General features: G+C 32.1%; 1 protein-coding gene and 1 long non-coding RNA gene across 2 annotated transcripts; one reads left to right on the plus strand and one right to left on the minus strand.

The window, feature by feature from the left end:
• Positions 1 to 10,154: 10,154 nt before the first annotated feature.
• Positions 10,155 to 15,408, minus strand: LOC128042974 (uncharacterized). Its single transcript, XR_008198618.1, has 2 exons — positions 15,068 to 15,408; positions 10,155 to 14,655 (listed from the first exon to the last, which is right to left on the minus strand). It is a non-coding gene; the product is annotated as an uncharacterized LOC128042974 (long non-coding RNA).
• Positions 15,409 to 15,923: 515 nt separating this feature from the next.
• LOC105786112 (prolycopene isomerase, chloroplastic) lies at positions 15,924 to 19,071 on the plus strand. Its single transcript, XM_012612408.2, has 9 exons — positions 15,924 to 16,219; positions 16,311 to 16,534; positions 16,629 to 16,739; positions 17,049 to 17,102; positions 17,271 to 17,558; positions 17,673 to 17,864; positions 17,956 to 18,114; positions 18,215 to 18,451; positions 18,536 to 19,071. The coding sequence occupies exons 1-9, from the start codon at positions 16,063 to 16,065 to the stop codon at positions 18,848 to 18,850; spliced, it is 1,737 nt and encodes a 578-aa protein (XP_012467862.1). The 5' UTR covers positions 15,924 to 16,062; the 3' UTR covers positions 18,851 to 19,071.
• The last annotated feature ends 2,152 nt before the right edge of the window (positions 19,072 to 21,223 follow it).

Genomic DNA, 21,223 nt, shown 5'->3' on the forward strand with positions numbered 1-21,223 from the left:
TACTAAGATTAGTGTAAGCCTTGATGTATTACATCCTTTCCATCATAATATTAGTGTAGCCTTAATTTGACATACAAGATCTTTTAGATTTTAAAATTAATTTTATTTAAACTTCATTTATAAAAATATTTTTAGGAGGTAAAATTAGGTTTTATTTTTATATTTATTTTATTTAAATAAATGCTTAATTTTATCTCAAAGAGGTGAATTAGGAGTAAAAACTGAGTTTTTAATCCAACTTAAAAGGCTAAAAAACGAGGAGATTTTGTTTTCGCCAGAATTTAGCTTTTACTTTTATTTTTATTTTTATTTTATTTTTATCTTCTCAGTTGGTGGAAATCTCCACCTACTTTCTATTTTTTATATAAAGTTTCTTGATTGGTTTTTCTGAGTAATTAAGTTAAAATCTAACCTAGAATCTACGCTTTTCACTTTGATCTTTGTTAGTTCTTTAGTTTTTGAGAATGATAAAATCGTGTGATTAGTGGGTTTTTATTTGATTTTGCAAAAGAAAAAATTGGTGATGCGCAATCGGATGATGTCAAGGAAATTAGCAATCTAGTTTAAGCGGCTCGTCAAGTAAGGTCATTAACTTGACCCAAGGCTGTTGAAGAACTAAACTATGGTAGTGATCTTGGAGTTATTTGTTTGGTAAGAGTTAGTTGTTTCTGTAATTAATTTACCACTACGAAAGAATTGGGAGTTTGAGGTTATTCTTCAATCTCTGTAATCAACTTATCATCGAGTGAACCAAAATCATGACTGGCTAAAGTTTCCAACATAATGGTTAATTTTATTTTTATTTCTAAGTTCTATTACTGTCCTATTTTTATTTATATAGATTTTATAATTTAATTACATTACACGTTAAACCCTTTTTATCAACTAGGTATCTTGTTTAATCACCTGATCAACACTATTAAATTTTTAATCTTAACCAATTAGATTACGCTATGTGTATTAAAGAACCAATCATTTTACACCACGTGTACTAAAAAAAGACTGTTAATTACAGTTCATTCGTAACACTTTTTTATGTTTTGACAAAAACGTTACGAAAACTCAAAAATTATTTTTTTATAGTATTTTTGTGACATTCTTAAAACATCAAGAAAAATCGTGGTTTAGTGATTCTCATCCTAAACCTTTAAAACCCTAAACCCCCCTCAACCACCATCTCTCTAATTATGTATCAGCAAGATTGTTTCGGACATGGATTAGAATTTTGTAAATGGTCAAGTCAAGTCTATTTTAAATTTAATAATTTAATATTTGTATTTATTAAAATTTTATATATAGACATCTTAATTGTATATATGTCGACACTACTTTTAAATTTTGCAAAATAGGGATCGACTTTGAAAATGAAAATAGGAGTCGCCACCGATCTTTTATTAAGGTGTGCTCGGTTCACCATTAAAAATAAATTTTAAGTCTACGAGATTTGAGAAAATAGGTCCGGGAGTCGGTTACGCACGAGGAAGGGTTAGCACCCTCGTAACGCCCAAAATTGGTACTGAATCGATTGTTTAATGTCTTAGTGTCGAAACTTTGAAAAGATTTTAAAATACGATCCTTTGAAAAGAAAATTTAAGTAAAATGAATTGGACGATGAGATTCACTTATTTCAAAGAAATAAATCGTCACACTCAGTAAGTTAGAGTGCAACATTTTAAATCCTCAAAATTAAATTTATCTCTTGACTTTTAAAACCTATGCATTTTGAGAAGGATATATGATTATTTGGGTCAAACGGAAAATTAAAACTTAATAAGTTAGGGTTTAATTTCCCAAAATTCTTAAACATCAAATATTGCCTTTATTTTAAAATCGAGATAACAAAATGTCATATCCAGTAAGTTAGGATCCGACATCTTGAAATCTCAAAAATTTTATTTTGAAATTGTATGGTTTTAACAAAATAAGTACTTGGCCATCTAAATTCATGGAAAAGAATTGAAACCCAGTAAGTTAGGGCACAATCCAATCGAAAACGATGAACACCAAGCCTTTCTTTTGAAGATTATGAAATAGCATGATTGTAGTGTTTTAATAAAATACAATTTTTACAAATGAAACTCGATTGAATTGCAATACATAATGTACAAGATACAGTTCATAATCTAGATACATATTGAGGAAAAATAAACAAAGAATAAATTCAAATAAAAATGGCTACAACAATTTTTATCATATTATGCAAATATCAATCCTAATTGTCAAATATCAAATGAATTAAATACAACAACATTTTTAAGTTGAAACATTTACACATGAACTCAAAATAGACTTGAAACAAAAGAATAACATTATGGAATAATAATATGTAAAATAAATTTGAAATAAGCAATACATTTATTAATTTACCTCAAATAACACATATAAAATAACCATGTAAAAGTTTTAATACATATATGATTTAAAAAGGTAATCACCTAGATAGGTTTTGAAAGAAGTAAATTATATATAACTAAAATTGACTTAAAGTACATATCTAGATATAAAAATACTTGAAATTTATAATCATAATAATATCAAACATCAAAATAATAATATATTTTAAAATAATTCAATACCACATATAGTAGCATTCAAAACATTATATCAAAAGAAAATTAAGTTATAACACAAAATAAATTATTAAAATATGTACAAAGTATATCAAATTATTATGAAAGCATTTTTATATATATAGACGATGAAACATATAATGATACAGAGTTTGAAAATAAAATGATAGATTTTAAAACAATGTATGATAAACTCAAAACATGTTAATAATAATTTGAAATAACAATATGTTGCATCTTAAAATTATATTAAATAATAAATTTGGAAACAATGTTAATCCTAATATTTAAAATTTACCATAAATAAACATATTAAAATAGATACTAATCTAATTTTAAACCAACAAATCATATTTAAAAAATTAAACAGAATATTATGATTAATAAGAATAAAAAAATTAAAATTAATAAATAATTAAATCGAAATTACAACATTTAAAAGACTAAATTTACAATCAATCGAAAGCCTGAGGACTAAAGCAACAATTAAACACAGAAGCTCAAGAATTCAAATCGAAAACGTCACCGTTTGACCATGCACCAAATTGAAACAGAATAAACTATATAGTATAAATCGAAAACTATAGAAAGTCAAATTAGAACGATGTAAAACAAAGGAGGACTGGTTGCGCAAATAAACCTTTGAACTAAATTGCGCGGATCCTTCCCCGGGTCGGGTCACCGCACGGGTCATGGTCACTGGACGGCCAAAACGGTGCCGTTTCGAAGCTATAGGAACCAGCCTCGAACGGCGTCGTTTTATACGCCCACCTAAACGCCTTAAAACCTGAAACAGAATGCTTTAGCCCTAAGTTCGGACCAGAGGGAGGCCACCCCTATCCTCTCTACTGCTAGGATTTCAACCCTAGTTTCGCGCCGCCGAAAGCTCCGCCAATATCCGGCCTCACAGCTTTAGCCCGAGCTTCGATTGCGACAAAGCGAGCAAGGTTTCAATCGGCGCTACGCTAAGGTGAATCCTTTCCCTTTTTACCTCTATTTTACAAAAATCAATAGTAATAAATACGCATCGATGGAACAGAGAAGAAAAAAAAGCAGAAAAACAATCACCTTCAAGAAACTTTTGATCTTTTTTTGTATTGATTCTCTGAATATTTTTTTGATTTTTTTGTTCAATATCATGTGTGTGTCGTTTACAATATTTGAATGGCCTTTTTATGGCCAGAATTACAGGAAAAAAATAAAAAGGAAATAAAATAAAAAGAAATCCTCCCAAATCCCCTCTGTTACCCATTTTCTGTCATTTCTTTTTGTTGTCGTGTGTTCGTTGCTGGTTGTTTGTCCTTCTTGCAGGTACTCAGGCAGCCTAGAGGTGCACCCGTGTGGAGAAGATGCACACACCTGGTGATGATGCACACACGGGTCTAGATCTACTGTTGCGGCGCCAGCGAAAACCCTAGAAGCCTCTAGGGTACTCCACTGATTCGGGCTGGGTTCTGGGCCCGGGAGATTCGGGTTTAGAAGATTGGGTTTAGGGTCTGTTTAGGTTTAGCTGATTTGAGTTTGGGTAGAGATTTCGGCCATTGGGCTAGTATTGGGTTGTACTTTAGGTTAATTGGCTTTGTAAATTTTGGTTTTTATATTTTTATTGTAAATGGACTGTATTAGGACTTTAAATTTTATTGTTTATTTATTATATGGGTTTTTTTATCAAGCCCGGGTAAAATTTGGGTATTACAATATATATATATATTAAATTATATCCATTTATTATTTTAAATAATCTCAAAATTAGCAACGTTTGAAAAAATGATTAAAAATTAAAATTCATATTTATTTTTAGTCTCTATTAACAAAATTTAATATTTAAGTATGCCATTTTTCCAAGATTTTTTTATGTAATTCCATATAAATTAATAATATATATACCAAACATGTATGTATATATATTCATAAGTTATTTAAGAAATAATTGTAAAATTTAATATTTAGTAGGGACTAATATCATAATTTTAAAAAGGTTATTAAGTAAATTAATTTCAATAATATTTAGAAGAGGATTAGATTGTCAATATTTAAAGAATTTATGAAGCAAATAAGTAAAAGGAAAACATGTGAACATGTGTCAAATAATTTAATATTGACTTTAAAAAAATTACAATGTTAATAAGAGTGTTTATTTTCCTTTTTAGCCAAACCTTGTAATATAATATGATTATATATGGTGTAAAATTAAATACACTTTGAACTATTAATATTTTAATGATCCAACTATCACATCAAGGGCGTATCTAAGGGAGCTGACAATGGGTCGCCCTCCCTAAAATGGAAAACTTTTCATTTAAGCCTTTTAAAATTTTTAAAATTCTAAATTAGTAAAGTTAAAATTGTACTTTGACCCCCTAAAAATGATAAAATTTTGATTTAATTTACAACATTTGATAATAAAAAGGCCCTCAAACTTTTTTTTTTAAAAAAACAATTTTTTTTTGCACTCAATTGGGTAATTTAACAGTTAACTACCCCTAATTTTTTCAGTTAAAACCACCTCGTATCACAACCGCAGCATGACATGCGAAAAAAATATATAAATAAAAATTATAAAAACTATTAAATTTTAAGAAAATATATATAAATCATAAAAATATAAAAAAAATTATCAAATGCATTAAAAAGACCCTTTAACCATTAACCTTAACTGTTGACTGTAATACCCAAATTTTGCCTGGCCTTAGCCAAAATATTAAAACCCAAATAAATAAATAAATAAAACCAAATTCAAAGTCCATTTACAAATAACATCAGTCCAGATAGTTAACCAAAACCTCTAGCCCAAACCTAACCTAAGCCTAATTAGCCTAATCTCCAAACCCGGTTACAAACCCAAATACCCCGGCCCAATTACAGCCCAAAACAAAAACAGAAACCCCAGAGTTTCTGACAGCTTACGGCGCAGCAGCCACCAAGGCCTTCGTCCCCACGTGCCGAGCCTTTGCCCTCGCGTGCGCCTTCGCACGTGCGCCACCTCTACGTGCCACGCCTCCATGCGCTGCACCAAGCCACGCACGCCTCCATACGGCCACCTCAGTACTTCCAGGCTGGCCGAGTACCTGCAAAAAAACACACACAGAAACAACAGCAAATAGAAAAACAACAGCATAGAGGTGATTTTTTTAAAAATTATTTTTCATTTTATTTTCTGTAAATCGGGCTATAAGAAAGCCATTCGAACGCTGTAAAAGAGTTACGCATTCAATATACTCATTGAGAATACAAAAATCAAACACAAAAGGTGATTTCCTAGTTTCTTTTTTCCATTTTATTCATTCGGCTATTCAGTTTTATTTTTTCTCTTTTCTGCATTCAATAGTCAGTATTTAGGTGAGAAAGTGATAAAGAAAAAGGGGGAAAACGTACCTAGAGGCGCGATCCCGGCTCTCTCCGTCGCCATCGGAGTATAGGCTGAGGTCGGCGACTGCTCAAATACCCACGGTACCTGGAGCGGCGCAGAGTTATTTTTTAGTTTAGGCTTGGTTTTAATGTGGGTGCTAGCTTATTTAGGATTTATTTTAGTTTAAAAGAAAGGTCATTAAACGCCGTCGTTTAGAGTCAATCCAATGACTCCAAAACGGCACCGTTCTGAATACCCGATCCAACGGTGACCCGAACTGGGAAGGATCCGCGCATCATGGGTCGTTTGGTTTATTTATTTGGCAGGTCCCTTCATGTTTAATAGAATCGCGATTTGATTTCTTTTATTTATTTGTAATTTGTACCTTACACTTTACTCTATTTACGTCTGGATCCAAGATCATACGGTGCCGTTTTTGATAATTGATTGAAATGATTTTAATGTTTGCGCATAATTACTGATTTGGTCCCTTGTTTTTTGAAATAAATTTTAATTTAATATCAATTTAGTTTTCTTTCTTAGAATTCAACGTTAGTTTCTTTATTTATTATAATTAATTCTATTTTTGTACACTATAGTACTTAATATTCTTATAATATTGACTTCTGATAATGTTAAAATTTATTATTATATTTTAAAGTGTAAATAAATCATTATTTTAGTTGGTATTTTGTGTTTTAGATCCTTTATATACTAATATTTTAAGTCTATTATATTTTTTATACTGTCATTTTAACTTTGTTTAAGATTTGATTTCAAATTTGTTGATTATGGTTCTCGATTTCAAAATGTTTATGTATTTAATTTTGCTTCCAAATTCTTTTTAAATAAATCAATTTTAATAATTCATTATTTTTAATATCTTTTAATATTGGCTAATATTATCATAATTATTGTTATCAGTTTTAAAATTATTTTTCTCATATCTAATGTTGTCTATAAAAGTTTTTTTAGATAAATTAATTCATATCTTAACTCATCATTTTTAACCTTATTTTAACATTTAGCTTAACATTGTATTTTAAATCTGTTTTAAATCTTCATATTAATTATTATTTTCATTTTATTTTATTGTTTAAATCAAGGCATCTTTAGGAATTTGATTATTGATGTATTAGGTGTTTAATTATCAATATGGATGAATTATATGTTTGGTTGCTCTTTAATGTAAATTTAGATAACTATTTATCTTTTGCATTATATATTGCCATTCAATTATATTGTTTGTAAGAATTGCATTTCATTAAAACAGTATAATCGTTTCACTTCAAAATTCCTAAAAAAGCTTGGTGTTTAATAGTTCTCGAGAGAATTGTGCCCTAACTTACTGGGCTTCAATTCTTCTCGATGAATTTAAATCATCAAGTATTCATTTTATACAATTTTAAAATAAAATTCTTTAGATTTCAAAATGTGGGATCTTAACTTACTGGATACGACATTTTGTTTTCTCGATTTTAAAATAAAGGCAATGTTTGATGTTTAAGAATTTCGAGAAATTGAACCCTATCTTACTGGATTCTGATTTCTCGATTGACTTAAATAGTCAAATATCCTTCTTACAACATGTTTTAAATTTTTTAAGAAGGGACGAACCTAATTTCGAGGATTGAACTGTTGCACTCTAACTCACTGAGTGTAACGATCTGTTTCAAATCCGTCCACTTAACCAATTCAATTATTTAAACTTTCATTTCATGGGATCGTATTTTAAAATCTTTTCATAATAAGACATTAAACAATCAATTCGGTACCAATTTTGGGCGACACGAGGGTGCTAATCCTTCCTCGTGCGTAACTGACTCCCGAACCAGTTTTCTCAAAATTCGTAGACCTAAAATCGTTTTCAAGGTGATCCGATCACACCTTATTAAAGATCGGTGGCGACTCCATTTTTCATTTTTTTTTGAAAAAAGGGTTTCGACATTGACTGTTAAAGTTAACGACTTCCAGTTTTTTTTCAATTAAAGTCATTACGTGTTGCAACATAGTGTAATATGTGGAGAAAAATGATAAAAAAAATAAAAATCAATAAAATTTTATAGAAAAATGATAAAATGATTCTTTTGGTACGATAATTTTTACTTTTATTTTTACAAATTTTATATTTCTTTTCTATATTTCTATATATTTTATAATTTTATAATTTTTAATATTTTTATTAAAATTTAATAATTTTATAATTTTTATTGAATTTTATTTTTTATAATTTTTTTCCATATGTCACACCGTGGTTGTAACACGTTATGGCTTTAACTGAAAAAATTAAGGGGAATTAACTTTAACGGTTAACTGTTAAAGTACCCAATTGAGTAAAAAAAAGAAAGGACTTAATTGAATTTTTTGAAAAAGTTTGAGGCATTTTGGCAGTTCAAGTACCCAGTTGAGTGCAGAAAAAAAAAAGCAGAGGCTTAATTGTTTTTTTTTTAAAGTTTGAGAGTCTTTTTGATGCATTTAAAAGTTCAAGTACTTAACTGAGTGCAAAAAAAAAATAGGGACTTAATTTCTATTTTTTTGAAAAAGTTTGAGGGCTTTTTACACCCTTAAGCCTTTAATTTTAATAATAAAATTTATATTTTAGTAATTTTAATTTATTTTAATATTTTAAAAAGTAGAATAATTATTAAAAATAATTAAAAATATTAAAATAATATTTTATTTATATTTCAAGGACCAAATTAGTTATTAACCTTTTAAATTAACATGCCATTATGTTAACTAGAGGTAATGGATGAGTGACCAAAATATAACAATTTGATAATATTAATTGTTATTACATAAGTAAAAAAAAGTTGAATGGCGGTTGAAATGATTTTAAAAAATTAACATTTAACGGTAATAATAAGGAATATATTGTAATAATTTGAAATATGAGTTACTTGGATTTATAAAAATAATGTCACTAAATGCTTAATTAAAAGGTTTTAAAGTAAATTTTGAATTATAATGCATTATTTATGTTTTTCTTTAAACAATGTTGATGCATAATTATTTTGAAATAATACAATTTCTTTTACAGAGTAGAGGGAAGTCCCTGAACAACATATTCCATTTTAAAATAAGTTTATGTTATAAAAAAGTAAAGAACAAAAATGAAATTACAAGAGCAAAAGAGAGCGTAATCGGAATATTTATAAAATTTCTCTAAAGTCTCTATTTATATGTATAAGAAGTATAAATAAAATAGATATCCACTTCTAATTACTATTAAAATTTAAAATACAACAAAGCTGGGATGAATTCAGTTCAAACACACAAACAAGGTAGAAAGTAAACTAGCCCATGTTTTAGCTACTGCGAGTCTAAAAAGAGAGAAACCAACTTACGTGTATGGAGGAGTCCCCTGCTTCGTCGTGCGGAGAAGGGAGGCGGAGAGACAACAATTACAGGGTAAAGTCCGAACAACAAATGCGACTAGTACAACTCAAACCCAAACTACACCTAAAACGATGAATACCCTTAACCATTATGTCATCATTTTAAATACTATTTTAAAACAATGTAAAGTAGTACTTCTGTATCAAATTAAGGATTTGGAGATCTGTTTCAAGTTTTGAAGAATGTATCAATTACTTTACCTAAAAATGAGTATTTATTAAAGCATATAGTTTATTCAATTTTATCCTACGAATTTAAACGAAAATTTCGTAATTTAGATAAAGCCAGAAGTAATAAAATAAGTATTATTATTTTTCAACTAAGAAAATTGGTAAAAACAAAATGAAATTTGGCTACGAATGTATTACGTTTCTTTTCTGGAACAACGATTATTTCGGCATTTCTATTTTTGGATAAGGTAATATGAAATAAAATAAAGAATTTAAATTAATTAATTCACTTTTATTAGGTTTTGAATCTTAATTCAAGGAATAAACATTGAATTTTTGGGGTGATTTTGTAATTAATTTATTCTCTTTTAATTTGGACTTTTATTACATTTTGATTTTTTCAATAATTAATTTAGTTATTTTTAAATTAATAGTAAATAAAATAAATTGTATTTATTAAGTCACATTTAACATGATTATGTTACTAAAATATAAAATAAGACAATTAGTAAAATATTGAATTTACTAAGCCAGGTTATGGACCAATACAAGAAAATATTTTTCTATATTCGAAACTAATTAATTATATCATACATAAAAAATGGAATCCCCAAACCCTCATAACATAAGGTACTCAAAAATGGTTGAAGTAATTGAATAAAAAGATTGTTACGACTATAGCTCTTGATAAATTTACTAAAGATGAAAATGATTTATTTGATATGAATGATCGTTTTGTTTTTGTAGGTTGGTCTAGCCTATTGTTCTTTTCTTGTGCCTATTTTGCTTTAGGGGGTTGGTTTACAGGTACAACCTTTATAGAAATGTTTGATCTGGCCTCCTCTAATGATCGGGCTTTTTTAATAATTGTTAAGAAGTCTTCGGAATCCTAACTCTTCAACCACCGTCGCCGCTTGTAAGCAATCCCTCACCTCAGTCGTGGTTGCATCAGCCACAAAGCTGTTCGAGTAAGTACAAGTTGCCAAAATATACCCCTCATTATTTCTAAAGATTATCCCAGACATCGAACTAAACATGCACCTGTTGAAAGCCGCATCAAAATTGCATTTAACTTCATTTAGTCCTGATGGAGTCCATGTACTATCATTCTGACTTATATTTAATGAAATCACCAACTCTGTGAAGGTACTCTCTGTATAATATGCTTTAATAAGCGTAACCAGACCTATTATGCTCTATTTTTCACCTTCATGGTAAACCTTATTTCTGTAATGCCAAACCGCCCAGAACACAATAATTAACTATTTGCATTGCTCCTCTCCTGTACAAACAAACATATTTGCTAACCATGTTTTCCAACTGTCCTTAAATGCTGAGGGAGACATCAATCCCCACTCCTTGCAGGACACTTTTGATAAACATGCAGTCCCGAAAGGTGTGGCTCACTGATTCCTCCAATGTACTATAGAGAGGGAAAATATTCACCACCTGCAATTTCCTCACTCGTAAATTGTCAAATGTAGGGATATAGTTATTAGCGATTTTCCATGTTGTAATTTTAATTTTGTTTGCAACTTGTAACTTACATAATTTGTCACAAAAATTCTGTAATAGCGTAGCTTGTTGTGTCACTTCCCCCATGTGTTGTTGTTACATCTTCATTAAGCAGCCACTTGTATCCACTTTTTTGTCAAAAACATACTTGTCTTGTCCCCCCTCCACACCCTTTCATCTTCAAGATCAACTTCAGCTACTGGGATTGTCAGTATTTTATTTACTTGATCCTTAACAAAGAGCTTCCTTAAGGCCTCCAACTTCCAGGTAGTCGTCTCTCTATCAAAAAGATCTGCTACTGTTGAATAATTAATATCAATATTTTGAACCATTACTTTTCCATGTCTAGGCCCTAGTAACCAAACATCATTCTAGATATTTATTGATATGCCATTTCCAACTCTCCATCCCATACCTAGTTCCAGAAGTCTCCTTGCTCCCCAAATGCTCCTCCAACTATAAGATGGGTGAGAACCTAAACTAGTACTCATAAAATCACATTTTGGGTAATACTTGGCTTTAAAGATACGGGCAAACAAACAATCTGGTTTCATAATTAACCTCCAACCTTGTTTTGCAAACAAACAATCCAGTTTCATAATTAACCTCCAACCTTGTTTTGCAAGCAACACTATATTGAACTTTGCCAAATCCCTAAATCTCAATTCCCCTTGTGCTTTCGGCTTGCACATTCCCCTCCAACCACACCAATGAATTCCCTTTCCTATTTTAGAATTTCTCTACTAAAATTTATTCCTATTTTAGAATTTCTCCACTAACATTTACTAATAATAACTTTCAATTCACGACATAATGTAACAGGCAACAAAAAATATTACATCGTATAAATTGGAATGGCTTTTAAAATTGCTTTAATAAAGACTTCTTTACCTCCAAGTGACAATTAGCGCATACTCCAAATTTCAATGCGTTATCTAAATCTATCTCTAAAAAACACCTCCTTCTTTCGTCTTCTAGTCATAGTCAGTAGACCTAGGTATTTTTCTGGGTTACTAGAGACCCTTACCCCGACAGATGTCCCAATCTGATCCCTTCTGATGCTTGACACATTACTATAAAAAAATATCAACGACTTTTCAAAATTGATCAATTGACCCAATACCCTTTCATATTCGATCACTATTATTTAATAGCATTTGCACCTTTCACACTTGCTTCCCCAAACAAAATGCTATCAACTACAAAAAAGTAGATGAGCTAATGATAGCCCACTTCTCCCTACTCTTTTGATGATTCCTTCAGTTTTTGCCAATTTAAGGAGAGAAGAAAAACCTCCGCACAAATTAGGAAAAAATATGGACTGAGTGGATCGCCCTGTCTCAAAACCCTTGAAGGTTTGAATTTTTCCCCTTGCACCCCATTGAACAAATTTGAATATTTCACCGGTTGAAACACTCCATTACTAAGCATAACCAATTGTCACAAAACCCAATGCGTTTCATAACTTGTTCAATGAAATTCCATTCCACCCTATCATAGGCTTTACTCACGTCTAATTTCAAAAAAAAAAAAGTGACTCTATGCCCCATCTCTTTTCTGTATCAGGATTGTAGCACCTCATATGCAATTAGCGCATTATCCGTAATTTTCCTTTCAAGTAAAAATGTCACTTGTGCCTCGTCAATACATTTATCAAACACTGTTCTAAATCTATCAACTGCCACTTTGGATATAATTATAGACAACACATTGTATAGACTAATCAACCTGAATTGCGACATACAGGTTGGTGAACTCACTTTTAGGATAAGCACTATACTAGTACTATTGATAATGCCAATCTCATTTCTCCTATTCAAAACGTCTAAGCAATATCTAGTTATCTCATCTCCCATAATATGCCAATATTTTGGATAAAAAAGTACAAGATATTCGTCCATACCTGATGCCTTTAAAGGTGTTGTACTATTTACTGTTTCCCTCACTTTTTTGAGTTTAAACTTCTCAACTAACTCAATGTTCATACCCTCCTGAATGTAATTCGTTATCCCCGAAAACACTCTATCATTACTCCTCGTGTCTGAAGCTGTGAACAGCTCCTTGAAATATTCATTTTCCACTCTTGCCTTCTCCCTCTCTCCAACGAACCATTCCTCATTCAGCCGTTTTAGTTCTTTCACAGTATTCCTCTATTTTCGTTGGTTTACTAGATTATGAAAAAAAGATGTATTTCTATCTCCAAACCGAAGCCAGTTCGCCCTTGCTTGTTACTCTCGAAACATCTTTCCTTTACTAGCTTCTAGATTTAGAGCCAACTTGACCTCTTCTATCTCTACTATTATTTCATCCTCTAGGTCAACTGTGCTCAAGTTAGCCAATCTCATAATTTATATTGTTGACGCTTTCCTCTTATTGGCAGTAATTTGTCCCAATTCACCTTTAAGAAGATCTCCTAATTTCCTCAACTTCGAAGGAACATCATTTGAAATCCCCTCCTAAAACTCATTAATTTTTTGTTCACACTCATCCTCCATGACTCAATTTGCATTAAATCTAAATCCCCTATTCCCTCTCGCTTTGTGCCATCTACAATTAATCCCCAAACCTACCAAAATCGGACAATGATATGATATAGCATGCGTCTAATATTTTAAATAATACCCTGGAAAATTCTCCCACCATGTCAAATTTGCCACCCCTTTGTTAATTCTCTTACAAACGTTATTTTCTAGCAACCGACCTCTCTTCAATATGAACCATCTCCTCAAAAAACCCAAATTGCTAATATCACAATCCTCCAACACTTCTCTGAAATGAGCCATGTTTCTTTCATTCCGCAATCAACCCCTTTTTTCTTCAAACGAGAACATAATCTCATTAAAGTCTCCCACGACCATTCATGGCAAATCTCAATAATTCTCTAACCTCCTTAAAAGTTCCCACGATTCTCTTCTTTTGTGTTCCCCAGGTGCGCCATAAAACCCTATAAACCTCCACAATGGCATACCCTCTCATTCCTTTACCTCCATATCAATATGATTAGTTGAAAAGCTTCTCAATTACAACACATACTCCCTTTTTCAACCAATTGACAAACCCATTTTTAACCCATACGCTCCCACATCAATAACGTTAGCAAAACCACATTTTAGTTAAACCTTTTCCATTCTTTTTTCACTCAACTTTGTTTCAATTAGAAACAAAATATGGGGTTGTACATGCCTCACCTTGTTTCTAAGGCAATTAACCGTCCGTGGATGTCCCAATCCACGAACATTCCAACTTAAGATTTTCATTACTCCCGGTCGGTTCGCTTGCTAGTGGCTGCCGATCTCTTATTGAATTTAATCAGTAAACCAATAACACCATACCCATTTGATTATTCTTCCAGTATTCTTTATCTCTTTTTCCCTTCATAATTTTCAATTGGCTTATTCTCCATTATAGACTCCCTCTGACCTTGTTTCCACGCACCTTGAATAATCACACCTCCTTCTTTTCCCCTATTATTCTGATCATCCATATCTATGCCATGGGAATTAATACCTTCTTGAAATCCCTTCGAACCATCCTCCTACTTCCAATTGAAACTTCTTTCCATGATGATACCCTTAAAGTTATGTCCCAGCCAAAATTTACTTCTTGAATCTTGATTGTCATCCTTATAGGGAAAAAAAACCTTCCCTATGCCCTAAATTTCCACATAAAAAATAGAAAAGTGTTAATATTTCATATTGGAAGTAAGCATATCCCTCTCACCCTTGTCCCAATGCCAAATTTTTCTTATGCTTCACAGCTAATCATACATCAATTTTGGTTCTAAAATGCATATATATTTGTTTCCCCCTCGTAATCAAAGCAACATCATACGGGATGAAATGCCCAATAAAATCACCTAATTGCTATGCCAGTCCCTCCGATATAACCCTAAATTGCAGATTATGGACCTGAACCTAGAAATTAGTATAAACCAATGAAACTTTCAGCAGGTCTTCCCTACTATTCAGTCGATGGAAAACAATAAGGTGTCTATTGAACGACCAAGGTATACCATCCAAAACCCTTTTTTATATCTACCTCATAGAAAAAAGCAGAATAAATACCTTTTTTCCCCTATATCCGTGATTGTAACCCGTCCCAACAGATGTCAAAGATTAGCCAAAGTTCTTTTCAGAAAGGGAAAGTGAACCGCACATTACATTAAAGCTTTTCCTACCAAGAAAAATTGATAGTCACCTTCTATTTCGATCGGAGCTTTTTCACAAGGAATCAGTTCCTCCTTTTCATCATCAAGACTTAGATTTGCAAGTTATGCCTCCATCATTAATGAAAATCCCAAACCAACCACAACGCAATTTCCAACCCTAAAACCCTAAGATAAGAGAACGTGCCTTTAGTAGACGATAAGAACTTATTATATGAAAATATTATATAATGACAAATGGCAAAATTATTAAATATGTCATGTACGAATGTTTCTTATATTGAAACATCAAATTGCTATAGTATATATATACAATTACTGCAATAAATTTAATTTTTATGTAATATATAAAAATAACATAATATAAAACATATAGACTTTAAAAAATAGGTCGGGTTGGGCCAAGCTCAAACCATTAAGCTCAAGCCTGAAGCCTAACCCATATTTTAAACAAGCTTAATTTTTTTTAACCCATATTTATTTTTTGAATTTAATATTTTTATTCAAATCATTTCAAATTTTAAATGAACTTTTAGAGTTAAACGAATAATTAAACCTATGAACAAGTTTACAAGTTTAGTTGCGACACTCATGCTAGTGTTATCTAAATTAATGAGTATGGTTGAGACGGAGCTTTTGTTTTCAGGCGGGCTGGCTGATGAGAAATTGGGCTTTCAATTGGTTAATGTCAAGGCCCAGAAAGAAAATAATCCAAAAGTAAACTGCTTTGACAGTTTTGACAGACATAGGGAGTTGGGAAGTCCCAAACATCTGGGTAGGAACTGGAATGACGTGGCTAGTTTGTTTAGCAGAAACCATGAATGCCTCGTCTTTCAATTATCTCATCTCACTCAGCACTTTCTGGTCGCTGCTTTGAAACTCCTTTCTACGATCATGGAATTGGGTCTTCCTTTGTTCCCAGGAATCAAATTCCCAACCCCCAGAAATACTGTTTTGGCCCGAAGTTCTCCTAATAACCTTCCTCAGTTTTCTTCCAATGCATCGTCCTCCACCTCCATCTCTGTCAAGCCTCCTACTAAAACTGTCCCAGGTATTTTCTTGCATTATATACCCTTTTCTTATGCACCAAACTGAATTCCCCTTTCTGTTATGGAAGTAAAAGTGAACAACTTGTATTGCAGGGAAGCCAGAGGCTGACGTTGTTGTGATTGGGAGTGGTATTGGCGGACTGTGTTGCGCGGGGCTTCTTGCTAGATACAACCAGGATGTGCTTGTGTTGGAAAGTCATGATCTGCCTGGAGGTGCTGCCCATTCTTTTGAGATTAAAGGCTATAAATTTGACTCTGGTCCATCTTTGTTTTCTGGTTTTCAGTCTAGAGGTCCTCAGGCCAATCCTCTTGCACAGGTCTTTGCTACATCATCTTTTCACCTTCACCATTTTACACTTTTGATTTCTCTGGTTGGATTGGAATCACCATTCCTCTATCTTTGAGTTGCAGGTCCTAGATGCATTGGGTGAGTCAATTCCATGTGCGAAATATGACTCTTGGATGGTTTACATTCCTGAAGCTGAATTCTTATCACGCATAGGCCCAACTGAATTTCTCAAGGTGGACTGCCATTGTTAGATTTGTTCAATTTTATGCCTTTTCATACTTTAATTAATATGTAATTTTTATATTACTCTGCATTCATACTGTTACACCCATTTCTTTTAAGAGTAGAAGGCATCAAATAAACTGTTTATTCAGATATTGCTCTATCATGCAAAGACTTAAATACGGTTGTCAAACAAGAGCTAGATAAACTTGTATGCAACCAGTGTAAAAACATACCAGGATGTTACTATCCAGCATGAGCTAGAAGATGACCACATTTAAATACTCATGCTTATTATCCTCACTATTTTTATTTTCCAGGACCTTGAAAAGTATGCTAGTCAGAACGCCGTGCAAGAATGGAAAAAACTTCTCGTGAGTACCGTTATTTTTACTTATCATTATTTTACCCTCTAAAGAACTGCCTCAAACATATAATTGATACCAAACTGTGTTGGATATTTGGGGTAAGAGACCTGTACTTTCATTTTCTTTTTAAAACTTTCAAGTATTTCTCAAATTCAGAATGCAATTTGGCTGCAGGAAGCAATACTTCCATTATCAGCCGCTGCAATGGCACTGCCTCCTTTATCAATCAGGGGAGATTTGGGAGTTATTTCAACTGCTGCAGCTAGATATGCCCCTTCTTTGTTGAAATCATTTGTAGAAATGGGACCGCAGGGAGCTTTTGGTGCTCCTAAGCTTTTACGACCCTTCTCGGAAATCATGGATTCTTTGGAGCTGAGAGACCCTTTTATTAGGAATTGGGTGGACCTTTTAGCTTTCTTGCTTGCTGGGGTGAAATCCAATGGTATACTCTCAGCAGAGATGGTAACTATAAGGATATCCAAGTGTTTCTTTTCATGCTTATAAGGTGAAATGCTATGAATATACATACACTACTTTGAAACTTAACATTGTCAAGTTTTACTTCCAATTTTTCAGGTTTATATGTTTGCAGAATGGTACAAACCTGGTTGTACTCTAGAGTATCCACTTAATGGAAGTGGAGCCATTATTGACGCTCTTGTTCGAGGAATACAAAAGTTTGGAGGACGGATATCTCTAGGAAGTCATGTGGAAAAGATCATCGTTGAGAACGGTAAGGCTACCGGAGTTAAGCTGAAAGGTGGTCAGGTAAATATATAGTCTGAACATAGACAATTGACTTAAGCAAATGTTATCTGCTTGAAATGCTATTGACTGAAAAAAAATGTATATGCTGCAGTTTATACGTGCTAAAATGGCTGTTGTGAGCAATGCATCAATGTGGGATACTTTGAACCTGCTACCGAAGGATCAACTTCCAAAGTCATACATAGACAGGGTTAAAACAACACCACAATGTGAATCATTCATGCATCTCCATCTAGGCTTTGATGCTGAGGTACCAAAATATTAGTAACTGGTAACTCAGTTTTCTAATTACTCAAATGTTGTGCATCTATATATGTTATTGACGTCTTTTCAAGCACCATAATGAGCAGGATGTACGTGAGGATTTGGGGATTCATCATATTGTTGTTAATGAATGGGAAAGAGGAGTTGATGCTGATCAGAATGTTGTTTTAATATCTGTACCTAGTGTACTTAGTCCGAATCTTGCACCACCAGGGAAGCATGTTTTGCACGCTTATACACCAGGAACTGAACCATTTGAATTGTGGGAGGGGCTCGATCGTAGAAGTGCAGAATACAAAAAGCTTAAAGCTGAACGATCAGAGGTAAATTATATTTGCTTTCTAATGCTTTTGACAAAGCCATAGCTTGAAAACTCAAAGCTCAAAAGTTAATGCTTCATAAACCAGGTAATGTGGAAAGCTGTTGAACGAGCACTTGGCTCTGGTTTCAACCGTGACAAGTGTGAGGTGAAACTGGTTGGAACACCGTTGACACATCAAAGGTTTTTACGAAGGAACAGAGGAACTTATGGACCAGCTATTCAAGCTGGTCAAGGCACTTTTCCAGGACATTCGACCCCCATTCCGCAGCTTTATTGTTGCGGAGATTCTACTTTTCCTGGCATTGGAGTCCCTGCAGTTGCTGCTAGTGGTGCCATTGTTGCCAATTCTCTGGTCTCAGTTTCTCAACACTCCCAACTTCTTGATGCCATTGGAATTTGAATGCAATGGGTGACTTCATCTTATTTTCGTATAAATTATTTTCCCATTTTGAAATTTGATTATAACCCTACTCATTAATGTAAATTAGAGGGATAATTCCAAATTCTATATAATTGGAATCAATATAGAAAGAAACCCAAATATTTTTTCTTGTAATTTATAACCAAAATCAAAACCCATATCACATTTGAATCTCTTAATTAATAGTTTACCTATCCAAATGCAAAGTATAAACTATACTTTAACTCAGTTAATTCATGTAAACATGCATGCAATCTATCGAGATTTAGAATCTCAATTTCTGCAAACACAAACCCATTTTTTATTCTCATACTACAACCTCTTTGTGTGTGTATTATATAACATACAAGCTTTAACTTTGGTTAGATTACTTAGAGCATGCGAAAAGTGAGTGGATCTTCATAGATATGGTGGAGGCTGAAATGCAATGCGTGTTTGCCATTTTCCTGGCACTGTACATCATCTCGTAACTTGACTTGGATGGAAATATGGACAATGTAGCTTACGATAGGTAACATTATATCGAGTCAAAGCAATTAAAGCTTCAGAATTGTATTTATTCATCATTAGTTATGCTTTAAAAACATTCAAGTAATAGACTTCCATTAATCATATTCACTACTCTAATTTGAAAATTTATAATTTTGTTGCATCTTGAAGATGGTATAAAAAGCTAGTGGTTAAAAGCTCTATGTTAGCATTTGAGGTTAAAAGTTCAAGTCTTGACAATGACATCCTCTCTCTCAATTTGTAATATACCAAATAATAATAATAATAATAATAAAAGCATTATGAGAAGTTACACTATTTTTAAGGTTTTAGCGGAGTATAGTAAAAGTACTATTTAAGATCCTTGGTCAATAATTGAGTGAACCCTTAGATCACTTATAACTTTTCATTATAATATTGTTTTCATTTTTCTTATTTTCTTTTTCTAATAATATTCTTTGGTTACAAACCGCATCCTATGTATTTTTCTAACAATTTTAAGACTTCAATATGAATTTTTTTCTAAGATTTCAATTTAAGATTATATGGTGAACAAAGAAAAACAACAACATTTTATCACTATAATGCACGCTTTAAAATCTTTTGGGAAAATACTGCAAGGATAGTGGGGAGAATTATTCAGGATTGAAGCCTCACTCTAAATTAAAAACTCAATTATCACTTTACTCGGATTAAAAATTATTAACACCATCGATTTCATTTTGAAATTGAATTTAAACAGGTGAGCTAACTATAAAATGCAACTATCAATCAAATCTTTCTGCAAGTTTAAGGTGATGATTAATTGAGAACAGTACGTTAACTCGAATTATTACACTATTTCATATCTTAAAGTTTAATCAATCTCTTGAATCAAATTAAAACCTAAAATTTGCTACTAGATTTCAACTCTCCATTCATTCACACTTGGCAAGATTTAATCAACTTAATCTCATTCAAGATCGGTCTTTTTTTTTCTTGATCTAAATTTATACGTTAGGTTGTCAATCTAACACTTTGAAGCATATTTATTTTAAACAAACAATTGCATAATTCCTCCAATTAACATCTGCCTTATTTTATACAACCACTAAGCTTCACAATTGACTATCTAAGAATGATTACCCAAGGAAAACAAAATCACATCAATTCCAATAGAAGTCATGGTTTTATGTATGCATAAATAATAGTTTAAACACTATAGTGCAACAGAAAAAATTGAATATAAATACCTCCAGTCATTGCTTGAATCAAATGCCAAAATCTAAATGTTGTTACACCACTTTCGAGCACGCCAAACCATCGACAAGGTTGTCGAATTTAACCGTATGAAAAATTAAATACCGTCAAAGTCTTCTAAACACTCAAAAATCTCACTAGATGGAATATTTTCAAAAATTTGTTTTTGGTACTTAGGGACCTTATGCAAGTGGTATTTACAGTGGTGGTTCCCCATCAAAAACCACCAATTACATGCCCCACCATCACACAAACAACATGGAAGTGGAGGGCAACAAAAATGGGAAACGTGGGAATAACCCCACGAACCAAATGCATGTCCAACATTTTCCCACTTAGCTTGTATCGCCCATGAATAATTGAAGTCGAAACATAATGCACAAATCATAGCGATATTTTCTCTTAGAATTTGAGTAGTATCTTCCATGTATCACAATATATCATGTCTCAATACTTTAGCCCATATTTCTTAATAAATAAACCCAATGTTTATTCAAGGTCCAAACTTTAGTGAATTTCTCGAAATAATCAAATTAATGTGCGCACAAAATATGAGAAACATCAAACTTAACATAGTTTCTTTATTATCGTTCTTACAACAAAAATTTACAAGGTGGGAACAAG

This window comes from Gossypium raimondii, chromosome 1 (genome assembly GCF_025698545.1).
Source record: "Gossypium raimondii isolate GPD5lz chromosome 1, ASM2569854v1, whole genome shotgun sequence".
NCBI lineage: Eukaryota > Viridiplantae > Streptophyta > Magnoliopsida > Malvales > Malvaceae > Gossypium > Gossypium raimondii.